Here is a 14211-nt window from a genome sequence, read left to right as displayed (position 1 = left end):
AAAAATTTGTCATATGTTTCATTAGTTAAATCAAAATATTTTAACACACCACAATGTAAAAGGCCATATAGGCACTGTTGTCAGTTTATTGCAAAGGAACTTAGAATTTCACTAAACTGATTTTTATTTTAAACACTAAACGGATAATTGCAAATTTTTAAATGTACCTAATTATCAACAGCATTTATTGACAGGCCTCAACATAATTTAGCAAATATTTCAGATTTTATATCCCTTACTTAGAATTTCCAAGAAAAATACTATTTTTACTTAACTACTTTAATTTCTTTAGGGATCAATTAACCCAAATTGAACCATACCACACTTTATAATGTTATCAAGCTCATAACTCAGCTACCAATATGTGTAAAATTATCTCATAAACAATTTTAAGTAAAATTATTTTACATAATTTTTTCAGTTTTAAAGTACTCACTTCATCTATGAAAGAATTTTATATTTTATGTTTTAGGCTTTTTGACCTCAATGAACTCCTTAAAAGTTGTTTTTTTTTTCAATTTTTTCAATACAAGTCTATATACACCATGTGACCAGAGCAAGACCAAATATGGCACTAGGAGCATGTTTGTAAGTTATCACAAGTGCTACATGCTAGATATCTAAAGCTTTGGGTATTGTAGTTTAAAAAAAAAACAACTAAATACATTGTATATTTGCTTTCCTATATAAGTCAATGTAAACTAAGTGATCTCCAAGGCAGGGGTCAATTTTGACTTCAGGGAGATATTTATTTTTTGTTATAAAGCTCTAGGCATCATATGTTTAGAAACATGTTTACTTTACAAGTCTATGATAACTAAGAGACACCCAGGGTACTGCTATTTGTGCACCATGGGAACATCTATAAGAAACCTCCAAGGGCACAGCTATTTTGTGCACCGTGGGGACATTTCTTGTCAACACTCATATGTTATTGTTATTATGCTGTACAAATTTTAGTACAAAATAAACTTTGAAACTAGAGATCTACTAGGCAATGTTACATTCCAAATTTCCAAGCTCTGAGCATTGTAGTTTCTAAGAGATTTCATTCTAAATTTATTTTATTCCTGTGATCTTTTTTGTGCATCAAACTGGAACCATTTATATACCTTTTGTAGAAAGCCACCTCAGCTTCATTCCTATAAAATCTGATTAAAATCTACCATGTATTTTATGAGGAGATGTTGTTTAAACACATAACCCGTTACAGAAATCTCACAATCAGTAAGCTAAAAAAAGAGATAATTTTCTATGGTAATCTCTATTTTTTATGATTAGAGGAAAGACATGACAGTATTATGTATACTTGTACATTTAAATTAGAAGTGTCATTTGGATTGCGTGCTTCAGACTATTTTCAGTGCTTGAAAGTAACATAAGAGCCAGGAAAATTAAAAAATTTCATAGTTTAAAAAAAGGCCATAATTCTGTCAAAATCAATGTTAGAGTTATAGGCCTTGGATAGTGATCTCCTATTATGCTCTCAAATAAATGAATGAAGTGTTGTTTTGGAGACATCAACTGGCACTAAAAAGGTTAACCAGAGTGTAATGTCGAGGGTGACATTTAGGCGAGTACAATAACTCTCCATATTGAATATATTCTTCAAAAAGTCCAGCTAAAAAGGTATTTTCATAAAAATGAAAGTACTTTTCTGAGAAGAACGTATTTTCTTTAATTACATAAAACGTATTCAGTCTTCACCTTCCATGAAAAAGCAACTATAAAATAATAGGCTATCATTATAAATGATGCATTTAAAAATTGAAGTAGTTTCCAAATTATTCAAATAATAAGTATAAGGATACTTGATTATCATACTAACAAATAATGACAACCCTCCAAGGTAGACAGAACTAAATTGATAATCAAATAGAATTTCCTGGTTAATGAGGTGTAATGGTAGACTGAAAATAATCCTCTTGCTTTTTCAGATCGAAACAGTGCATCTATACTCTCTAGGTCAGAAACTTACTCTTACATTTAAGAGCATGGTGTTATGGTGATGCTTCTATAAGGTGTAAAATTTATGTTCAACCAGATTTGTTTCCTTTAAAACAATTATTTTTTTGCTAATATTTAGTATATTAACGATAGACTTTTACAAACTACTCAAATTAAAACTGAAGACAAAACTTTATTTTCTAAGGCTTTATCAGCACCATTATTTGGTTTTAACAAGAACAGCCACTGTCATGACGTGAATACCCCTGCATACAACTTTGTCAGAATCAACAGTGGTCATTTAGAGCTCAAGGACAACCTCCCTGCCAAATCTGAGGGTAGTGCATTGCTACCTTGACCTCTGGCATCAAAATCAATACAGCGGAGAGGCATTCTTGGAGCATTTGAGTGGACAAGCTTATTGTAGTTAAAGCCCCTGTGACATTTGACACAGTCACCTAATGCTCATGATCAACCTCCATGCCAAATATGAAGACTGTGGATCAAAGGATTCTTAAGTTATTGGGTGGACAAGCTTTTTGAAGTCAAAGCCCCTGTGACTATGACCTAGTGACCTCAAAATCATTTGGGGTCATCTACTAGTCATAATCAACCTAAATACCAAATATGAAGACTGTTGACCAAAGCATTCTTAAGCAAACAAGCTTTTAGAACTTAAGGCCCCTTTGACCTTAAAATCAATAGGCATCACCAAATGATCATGACCAATCTCAATGCCTAATATGAAGACTGTGGGTCAAAGGATTCTTAAGTGATTGGTGGACAAGCTTTATGAAGTCAAGGCCCCTGTGACCTTGACCTCAAAAGCAATAAGGGTCATCTAAAGGTCATGACTAACCTCTATCCCAAATATGAAGACTGTGGGTCAGAGGATTCTTAAGTCATTGGGCAGACAAGCTTTTTTCAGTCAAGGCCTTTCTGACCTTGACTTCAAAATCAATTGGGGTCATCCACTGGTCATAAGCAACCTCAATACAAAATATGAAGACTGTTGACCAAAGCATTCTAAAGCAATTGAGCAGACAAACTTTTTGAACTAAAGGCCCCTGTGAACTTGACCTTTGACTTCAAAATCTATAGGCTTCACCTAATTGTGAAAATTACCTTGTTAGTATTGGTTTTCCAAATGTTAAAATTTGAAACGGCATCCCTTTCAAAATAATGAAAGCTCGCCAATTGAAAGACCATGAGGTGACTGCCTATGGGTAAATGTTAGATCCTAATGCGTAGCAAAATTAAGGTGGTGATTTTAATTAGATTGACTGGCTCTACTTCTTGATAACTAATCAGTAATTACTGATTACTAATAGTAGTCACTCCGTTGTCACTTCCTTTTTGCTAAAATTATGTTCCAAAGAAATAAAGACAAAGTTTTATCAACAAATATAATTTTCAAAATTTATTCCTTTGTAATGTCTTAAGATCAATTTGTAACAGTAAAAATATATATCAAACATTACAAACACTTTTTTTGAGAGTAATCAATAGTTTTTTCTCCAAATATTCTTTAAATGTTTATTTGTTAAAGTTTTTGCTTTTTTTCTAACTTTTCTGTAGTTTTCTAACCTTCTCAATTAATTGTATTTTCTAACTTTTCTATTCATCCTTTCTGTTATTCCAAAGGGTTTAACAAAAAACCACCATTATTCAACAAAATTAAAGAACAATCCAGATATATGTTCACAAAACCCAGATGCCCCCACATCCTACTATCATCAAAGTCTACTGAAGAACATCCTGACAGACAGATGAACAACAACATATCTATATTCTCCCCAGCCGACCCCTAACCTAAGTTATGGGGGCATAATTAACTCGGAATATATCCCACTATATTGTAATCTTAAATAATCACATGTCTTGCACAGTTAATTAGTTTTCAACATGAAATTCCAAAAATCAGCATCTTTCAAAAACTTTATATAAATCAGGCAGGTTAGCAATCTGTAACACACTAGAGTCCTCTGCAAAATGTTTGGGAGGGTAAAAGAGATTCCTCAAACCAGGAAATATAACATGCTCCACCGTCCATTTCCAAGATGATCTGTTCTTTGGATCATTCTAAAATGTTAAAGAAATATTTATTCATGTGTCTTTTAAAAAAATCTTCTGAACCAAAAATGTTACATTTACATTTTTTAAAACTTAAACTTAACAAAATATCACTAAAATCTTTGATGAAAATACTAAATACTTAATGCTAAATTATAAAAAATGATAGCATGATAAAAAGGCAGTGTAATTAAAAAGTAAATGAGGCTAAAACTCATTATCCCCTTAAATATAAGACAAAGGTAATTTACCACTAGATATAATTGTTTTTTAATTTTCCATTATTAATTATCATACCTCTGGCTTTTGTTCAGAGTTTTCATCTGTACTGGCAAATAAACTTTTCTTTATGGCATAAAAACTGCTCATTTCCCGAGAAAAACTTTCAAAACATTCTTTCTCTGCGTCCCAGTCCACCTGTAACATCAATGAATATCTTGTTATTATACAGTTTTCTTTAAACAAGAGGGTCATAATGACCCTGGACCGCTCACCTGAGATTCACTGCTAGAAAAGGTTAAAGCAAGAAATAAGGCCACACCGGTTTGTTTTGATTTTTTTGCTCCAAGCTAAATAACTTGCAAAATATTTGTACATGTCTGCTATGAAATGCTTAATGACAATTATCTAAGCTTTTTGCATTGTATTTTCACACAAGAGTTGTTTTACTATGCAAGTCTATATATATAAAGTAAATGACCCCCAAGGATGGAACATTTTGATCACAGAGACAAATTTATATAACTTTGTAGGGTGACAAGGTGTTGTACCATGGAAAATATCTAAGCTTATTCTAGGCTTTTGATGGCCTAGGCCTTTTGATTATTTAAAGCTATGTCTGAAGCCTGTGGTTCTTTCTATCTATGGCCTAGGTGTTTATTAACCAGGTTTTCAATTTTGAAAATCCTGGTTATTAGATTGGGGTATGGCGGGCGGATGGGCGGGCGGGCGTCAAACGAAATTGTGTCCGCTCTGTAACTCTTCAACCCTTTGAAGAATTTTGATGAAACTTCAGACAAATGTTTACCACATCAAGATGACGTGCAGAACGCATGTTCCGCATGGCTGGCTCCAAGGTCAAGGTCACAGTGACATTAACATTGAAAATCCTGTCCGCTCTGTAACTCTTCAACCCTTTGAAGAATTTTGATGAAACTTCAGACAAATGTTTACCACATCAAGATGACGTGCAGAACGCATGTTCCGCATGGCTGGCTCCAAGGTCAAGGTCACAGTGACATTAACATTGAAAATCCTGTTTACATGATTTTAACTTGATTTGGCAGTCAAAGGTCATATCATCTTTGGAGGTAATTAAAAAAGATATGATATATTATTTCATGTCTACTTTGTAACTTGTTTTTTCATTATACAGAATTATCAATATAATTATAGTGAACAAATTCTTCTGTGCTGAACTCGTCCTACATTTCTCAACGGATTTTGTTCAAACTTTCACAGAAGCTTTGTCATCAAGCACCCTGGCACATATTGTCGGGGTTTTGTGATTGGATAGTTTTTGACCTAATTATGGCCCTTTGTTTTTTTCCTTATACATAATATTATAGTGAACACTTCTTCAGTGGCAATTCCTCCTACATTATTCATGTTTTACATTGCACATAGTTACATTGTTTGTTGCTTGTATTTGTATTTCAAATACAACATATTTATCTACAATGGTGATAATTGAAAACCTGGTTTCATGGCATTGCCATGTTTCTTGTTTCTAGCTATGGCCTAGATCTAATATTATTCATAGCCACGGCCAAGGCCTGTGATAATTTCTAGCCATGGCATAGGCTTTTGATTGTTTCTAGCGGTGGCCTATGCTTCAATGTGATTATTTCTGCCAAGTAGTCAGAGAGCTAATTACACGTACCTCAGTTGCAAGTCTCAAAACCAACATAGGCAGTCCCTCTAGGTCAGGTATATAATCATCAAGCACCAGGGGTAAAGTGTGAAGATATCCTTTCTGAAATAAAAGTACATGGAAATGTTCAACAATGCTCTATTATAACATATGAAATATAAGTACATGGAAATGTTCAACATTGCTCTATCATAACATATGAAATAATGATACAGGGGTTCTATTTCTCAATTTTATCATATCCATCTATTTAACATGATAATTTATCATTGGACTAAGTCTTGTAACACATGCTGGATTTTGTCTTTTGGAAATTTTTTTTTTTTTTTTTACTTTGTTTTTTTATCCATGAAATCAGTTCTATATATTCTGTCAGTTATAAAATACATCTGTTATAACTAAAATTCCTGAACTACTAGTATGTTCTAAACAAATATTCTAGAATTCTACGATTACAGTTCTCAGGCAGTGCAATAGTTTAAAACAAGTATTTCTTAAAAACAAAATATCTGATAATGTCAGTTTAAGTGTTTGAAAAAAGAACTATTAATTTCTTAAAGAAAATTTTGATCATCTCATGAAATGTTATTTGTTAAAGGCAATAAAAAATGTCTCTCCTTTCATTTTACAGATTGCATGCCTTACTTTTATCATAACATCTACTGTACAGAATGATTAGGAAATTTAATATTTAGTTCATCCAGAGTGGCCAATGTTTGAATTTTTTTTTTGCAAGGAAGCATTAAAGTGTCACTTTCTTAAGTACACCACTTGCCACTGTAGGTATATATGAGTATTATGTTTATTCAACAATAAATTTTTGGGATATCCAGTGCTGTGACTTTTCTAATATATTAAATCAATAATTTACATTTAAAGCGGCCTTCAGCTTTTCTGACCATTAAATATGCTATTTTTAGATAAAATGTTTCATATAATTGTCAAATCAAAAGAATTAAGATGGTTTTAAGAAATCTGCAGATGATAAAATACATAAACAATCTTGAAAACCCTCCATACCTCTTATCTACCGAGGCACTCTCTATATTTAAATAAGTAAAGCAGACCATTCCTTCCCGATCTTCTATTTTTTAGACACAAAATATCTGTTTTGAAGGTAAACAGTGATATGAAGGACTTTTTCAAGATAAAATTACTGAAATACTTATTTTGAAACAACACAGAACTATTTTTGCAACAGAAAATAAAACCTGAAGGCCGCTTTATTACAGTCTTTTTTTAATAGTCATTTTGCATATTTAAAATCCTTATACCAAATGGTGACTTTCCCATGCAATGTATATCTGGTCAATAAATCAACATAATTTAGCAGCAGTGTACAAAACAAACTAAAGCTGTCACTGTAATGAGGAATACCCACATCTGAGATATAGATACCTGTAGATATAGAATATATTTTATAGACACAAATGTTCAAAATTTGAGCTTGAAGACAATCCTTCAAGGGGTACAGGATTTATTGAGTGAACATAAAATAGTCTCATATTTGACCTTCAAGGGTGACATTTACCTGGCACATCACCTTGTTGAGATGAACGTTTCAGCTAAGTTTGAAGAAAATCCTTAAAGGGGTTTAGAATCTCTAGAGACAACAGATGACCCATTAACTGACTGATGTGACAAAGTAATTCCAGTATAGTCCCCATCCACATTATGTGGAAGGGGTATAATAAGGTTATCATCACAACTGTCTAGTGAAAAACTTGCAATTCAATAATGAACTATATATTCAAATCTCAATGGCAATCTAACCTGATCAATTTCTATAGAGAAATAATCTTGAAGCATCTCTGATTTTGACTTCAAAAAATTAACAATATATTCCGCAAGGTCCTCTTTTGGTCCATCTGCATCAGTCCACCCTGATTCTTCAAGGTCAAGGGCCATCATGGCAAGGTCATATATGGGGGCTGGTTCCTGTTGATATACAAGACAATATAATTATGTACATTTAAGACTACATGCCTCCAGATAAGTCAAAATATTTCAATGAAATCAAACTTGAGAAAAATGTACTAAGATGTATAAGAAGAGTAATATTTCACATATTATGTGCGATTAATGATTGATTTTTCAGTATTTACAACTATATTTCTACTGCGTTACTAATGCAGTTAAGGCTATTTATGCATATTTTGACCACATTAATTTTTAGTAATTTATGTGGTTTGTAAGTGCTGCTGATAATGTGTAGATTGCTTCCTTTTGGTAACTGCACAATATTACACATTCAAAAACATTTTCAAATTTTTCATGAAAATTAGCATGAATCTGGAGGCGTGCTGCTTTAAACTGGTTATGATAACCATATCAAACATTCTCGTTAGGTGCCTAATAACCAACAAATATGAGATAAAAAATCATTTAATAGTTGTTTAAATTAAATAAATAAAATAAAATAAAATTTGAAAGTTTTCATTGTTAGATTGTGTCACATTTCTAGAATTGAATTTACATAAATTTAATCCATCCTCAGGATGACTGTCATTAAGTTATTCATTTGTATGCAGCGCAGACTAAACTGAAATTTATGGCACACATTAAATGTTCTGAAATAGGTCGCAATGTTTCTAAGAAATTTTGTGAACACAGTTCAAGCACTATAATTAACGTACATGAGATCTAGTTTGCTGTGTTTCAGAAATAGGGGGGCAAAATTTCTGTAAAGAAATTTGGATAGAAAAGTTAGATCTGAATATAAAGTCAATGCAATTATACATTGTATTACATTTATCATGCACAATTTTGCCCTGGTTTTTATCTGATATGGTCAATAGATAATTAACATTCACATTTCCGTGTTTGGCTTGGGAGGTTTAACACCTCTGCACAATAGTAAACATGACTTGACTTAACATAACTGCATGCAATTTTTGTGAGTAAAATTTTTTGAATATAGATTTTGTACTTACTGATAACCTGAGAAGACCAAAGTTTCCAAAATCAAAGATAAACAGTTGATAAAACAGTTCCTCACTGAAAATATAAATAAATTCTAATTTATTATTCAGTTAAAATATTTTATATATAATAGGCTCTGTTGTATATGAAATAACATCCACATGTGCAGATCCAGTGTTGGGGGATGGATGTGGGTGGTTTGGCTTAAGTATATAAAACCCACTGAGTTTTGGGTATCAGTTTATGTATTTTTTATTAAAGTGAAAATCATGATTGCTACAGAAAATCAGCAAAAATATAAACCGATGTCCCACTCTTGAAAACTAGTAAAATGCCAAACTCCCTATAGAATAAGAATAATATTCCTTGTCAGCTCTAGTAATATTCCCTGGATCTACGTCTGATCCAAACATATCAAGATCAGTATATCAGTTTCGTGTTAACCATACCCAGACATTTCACATTATTATCATTATCTTGATTTAAACCAAATTTTCATTATTCCAGACAAATTATTCACTGCAACAAGAGCTGTCACAAAAACAACACTATTGTTAATACAGTTGTTTTCCCTCTCCACTAGAATAATTTTCATATAGGCAAGCATAAGTTATAGAAATACAAGAGTCAAATAGGGGGCTTATCAGAAATAAAGTTGCAGGCAAAAGTTTTATTCTAGTGTTAATATTCATGTGTTATGCAATGAATTTATTAAGTGCAAGACACATCATAGATCAATGGAATGACAGGTGAAAGAACATTCTTAAATAAATAAACAAGTGCCGGTTGAACCAGGTGATGCAACCTGAATAGGTTTTGGACACAGAAAAGTATACTTTTTGTAGTGTCAGAGTTATGTCACAGACAAAGTTCAAAGTGTAAAAACAACCCAAATGTTGCGCGTGACACGTCTCAATATGGTGATCATTTCTGTGAAATAGTTGTAAAATCCGACTTCAAATAACGAAGTTATGGGCTGGACAGGATTTTGCTGCAAGGTCATGCTGTGACCTTGACCTTCAAGGTACCGACCAAAATGTTGCGCGTGACATGTCTCAATATGGTGATCATTTCTGTGAAATAGTTGTAAAATCCGACTTCAAATAACTAAGTTATGGGCAGGACACCATTTTACTGCAAGGTCATGCTGTGACCTTGACCTTCAAGGTAAGGACCCAAATGTTGCATGTGACACATCGTCTCAATATGGTGATCATTTCTGTGAAAATAATTGCAAAATCCAACTTCAAATAACAAAGTAATGGGCCGGACACGAATTTGGGATGTACGTACTGACTGAATGACGGATCTACGGAGCAACCCGTCGACTATTTGCTCCCCTGAAATTTTTCGGGGAGCATAATAAAGACCTACATGTATGTATCATGTACCCATTTGTCTTTTAATCACTTTGCTTACTTACGGACGCCTGACATGTAATAATGCCTTGCATTTATTCATTGAGGCTGAAGTACAGTATGAAGAACTCCATTGAATTCCAAAATTTTAAACATTAAATTCTATAATAAAACATTAAGATTCTTACAAAGATTAACAGAGACACTTATTATAGAAAAATTATGCAAAAGACACTCAGAATTACAATAAATTGTGCAATTCTTAGCCTGATTTGATAAACATGATTATTCTTGGAAAAATCATAGTAATTTGAAATGATTTGAATTTGTCATGATTTGAAATTTGGCACACATGATTTGGTTCATCAAATGGAACACAAATCTTGGAAAAATATTTCTATTCCTGCAATTTTTGAAAAACCCTCAATAAAATTTTTCATGATAACAAGAACTGTTGGCGGACAGTAAAGCTCGACTATTCGAAAAGTTGTGACAAGTGTGTTTCATTGAGTATAAAAATGCTTACCAATATGAATACATAAAATTGTCCGAAAAGGTACAAAGGCTTGTTATTAAGATGTTTTATCGAGTTAATCACTGCTTTATTATTAAAACCCTTCAGTAGTTATGGAGATATTTGCTTAACCAAGAATTTCTAAGTAGAAAAAGGGGCATAATTATGCAAAAAAGCAAATAACAGTTACTGACTTGTGCCAATCATGTTAGATAATCAAAGAGAACAAGTGTGTGAAGTTTCAAGCCATTCCCTTCCGTAGTTATGGAGATACCAGCTTGCACGCAAAAACTTAACCAAGAATTTCTTAGTCGAAAAAGGGGCATAATTATGCAAAAAAGCAAACCACAGTTATGGGACTTATTCAAATCATTAAAGATAATCACAAAGAACAAGTGTGTGAAGTTTCAAGCCATTCCCTTCAGTAGTTATTGAGATACCAGCTTGCAAGCAAAAACTTAACCAATCATTTCTAAGTCGAAAAAGGGGCATAATTATGCAAAAAAGCGTATCAGAGTTATGGGACTTATGCCAATCATGTTAGATAATCACAGAGAACAAGTGTGTGAAGTTTCAATCCATTCCCTTCAGTAGTTATGGAGATACCAGCTTGCAAGCAAAAACTTAACCACAGGGACGCCGACGCCGACAAATGGGTGACTGCATTTGCGAATAGTCGAGCTAAAAATACAGGCTATGCATTGGGGAGATGACTTTAAGTATAATGTATACTAAGAAGCAATAAATAACCTTACCTAAGTTTGCTTGTATTTGTAAGAAGAAGTTTTGTTTGATGTTGCATGAGGGAGAATTCTTTGTCAACACAGCCAACAAAAACATGATTGGAAAACATCTCTCGTAAACCTGAAAACAGATATTATAAGTATTTTACAAAAAGACTTAAATGATGTTATTCATGCATAAGCAAAATAACTGGGCATTGTTGAACTCAACAGAATTTATTCATTTTGTTTAGTTGGATTAAGCAACAGGGAACATGTATTTAACAATATTTCTGTATACACTTGCTAGAATTTATTGCCTGACAAAATTTATAATGTTCTATACAGTAAACTCCGCTTATAACAAACTCATTGGGAAATTCAAAATCTGTCCCTTGTATCTGGAGTTCCTTGTAAGCATATAGCGAATTAGTTCCTTGTATCAGGACTGAGGAGTTTTTATAGCTAACAAATTAACACATAATGAACTAATTGTTTACCATTGTCCTCCATTTTGAAGAGCATTTGTTTAAGAAAAATTAGTCATCTATTTCTTTTTTAGACACAATACCCAATAGCGTACTTTTTGGAATTTGAAAATCCTTTGCTATTTCAGTTTAGGTTTTACTCCTTTTCTTGATCTCTCATATTTTGTTTTTATAAACTCAGTGCATTTTGTTTTTATCCAAGATTAAGAATAAACAAGATTTTGAATTATCCTTCCTTTTATATTGAATAATTATGTTCTATTATATGTTAAGGGTGACTTTTACTTATGAAAGATATACATTTCTTTTCATTTCAATCAAGCGTACTTTGTAATTTTCAATGGATTAGCAAGGAATAGCATGCGTGATTATGTTGAAAACCGATTATAAATAATCAAAATTATTTTACTCGAGCAAAACTATTAAAGTAAAGAAATAATAGAATAAAAGGAATAACCGTTTTATCTTGGTGACAAGAACTCATGCTAGAAATATCCTAAATAGAAAACTTATACGTACAGTCATACAAAAATAAACAGTACATTTGGCTGAGTTTTAATCCATGCCAATGAAAACGCAGGATCTATCTATGGATAGCTGATATTTTGGAATTCATTATAAAAGTGTAATTTTCTGTATTTTTAACTAAATTGGGACTAAGAAATGAGTTCCTTATAAGCTATAATTCATTATAACCGTGTTCGCTATAACCGTATATTCTTATATTAAATAAAGAAAGGCAAAATTCATGCAAAAAAATTGTTCCTTATAACAGGAAGTTTGCTATAACTGTGTTCCCTATAAGTGAAGTACTGTACTAGTTCTTGCCTATTTTTCTCTACAAGTAACTGACAACTTTTAATTGTTGTAGAAAACTGAATCCAATGCCTTATAAAATCCCAAAATTTGCATAAATCTAGAAACTCAAATTTTGAAATGTGAATACCTTATCTTTTCTATAATGTGCCATGCACTCTTAGGCAGTCCAGCTAAATGTGTGAAGAAATACATCAGCTCAGGTGACATTAAGAGTACATATATTATATTAGGCACAGGAGAGCACCTTATTTCAACCTTCTACCATTGAGTTACAGAACATGTTGTCAAGTGATTACAAATTTGCACTAAGCATCCGCAGAATGATATTAATTACCTTGTCAAAATATGCAGATATTGCCAGTACTCAGTCATATTTTCTAAAGTACTCTCTTCATGACAATAAAACTGTTGTTTTGTTTTTGTTTAAACATTTGTTTTAATCTACTGCAGTTCATACAGTTGCTTTGAGGTCATATGGTTGTCAGCTCTATCTAAGGTTAAATCTCCCTAGTGGGTAGAAGCACTACCATTTTAAGCTAACCTGTTCATCATCCCTGTGGAGGGGATTCTGACCAATTGCAATATAAAGACAGATTTAAAGGTGGCATCAAATATGTATACTCTAACAATCATTGTTTGTTCTTGTTTAAACCCAATGTTTTAACATTTTTAGGTCATAATTTAGCAGCTGATGCACTTTAGTGACTTTCCTGTAATTGCCAATTTATAGATCCCTCCTATGACCTTTTATTTGAATAGCAATAGATTTAACCACAACCATTGACATGTGCTCTTTTGTTAACAAATATGTTGTGGTGAAATTCTTATTGTATCCACTAATCTGATAATTAGAATTAGACAGGTCAGGGATCTATACATTACTCTGTAAGTGACAGACTACTTCTCTCACATAATTTCTGTATTATTAATGGGAGACAAATGAACACGTATCTAAAGAATCAAACCACAGACCCCCCCCCATTACAAAATCTCCTGCTCTCCTTATTGAGCTGAAATGTCAGTGATAGGTTGATTATTCCTGTCATTAAAAAAATTCCCAACCTTTAGATACATTAAATCAAGGCATGCATGCAATCTGTTTTATCTTTATTGTCATGTACAAAGAAGATTCGTTAATTTTTACACAGGAAGTTAATCACATCCATAATTCTCTAAGTTAATTTCTTCTGACACAAAATCTTCTAAGTAAACAGAAAGACATGGAAAGGCATGAACTTTGTGTTTCATTAACTTGAGAATTAATACTTTTCTCAGCTCAAATACAGTTCAACAAATTACTAGAATCTGTGGCACATTTATCCTCTGAACTAAATATAATTTTCTCTCTAAAGAATCAGCAAATTTGTGTTTTATAATGAATTAAAAGCATTTAAAATGATTTTCAAAATAAACAAAGTGTTGAAGGTGAAATAACTTGTTACTTTACTTAGTTACAAACGATAATTCAGCAATTATGGACAGGGAGTAAAATATA

General features: G+C 32.4%; 1 protein-coding gene across 1 annotated transcript in view; it reads right to left on the bottom strand.

The window, feature by feature from the left end:
• Positions 1–3545: 3545 nt before the first annotated feature.
• Positions 3546–14211, bottom strand: part of LOC132754773 (DNA mismatch repair protein Mlh1-like) — a 194418-nt gene continuing 183752 nt past the window's right edge. The window contains exons 14-19 of the mRNA XM_060745461.1: positions 11443–11551; positions 8827–8890; positions 7667–7831; positions 5903–5995; positions 4318–4437; positions 3546–4029 (exon numbers count right to left, since the gene is read on the bottom strand). Coding sequence (XP_060601444.1) covers positions 3868–4029; positions 4318–4437; positions 5903–5995; positions 7667–7831; positions 8827–8890; positions 11443–11551 — 713 coding nt within the window. The 3' untranslated portion in view covers positions 3546–3867. The remainder of the gene's footprint in view (positions 4030–4317; positions 4438–5902; positions 5996–7666; positions 7832–8826; positions 8891–11442; positions 11552–14211) is intronic.

This window comes from Ruditapes philippinarum, unplaced genomic scaffold (assembly GCF_026571515.1).
Source record: "Ruditapes philippinarum isolate M1 unplaced genomic scaffold, ASM2657151v2 ctg1337_1_1_1_1, whole genome shotgun sequence".
Classification (NCBI taxonomy): Eukaryota; Metazoa; Mollusca; class Bivalvia; order Venerida; family Veneridae; genus Ruditapes; species Ruditapes philippinarum.
This window is presented reverse-complemented; position numbering and strand designations above follow the sequence as displayed.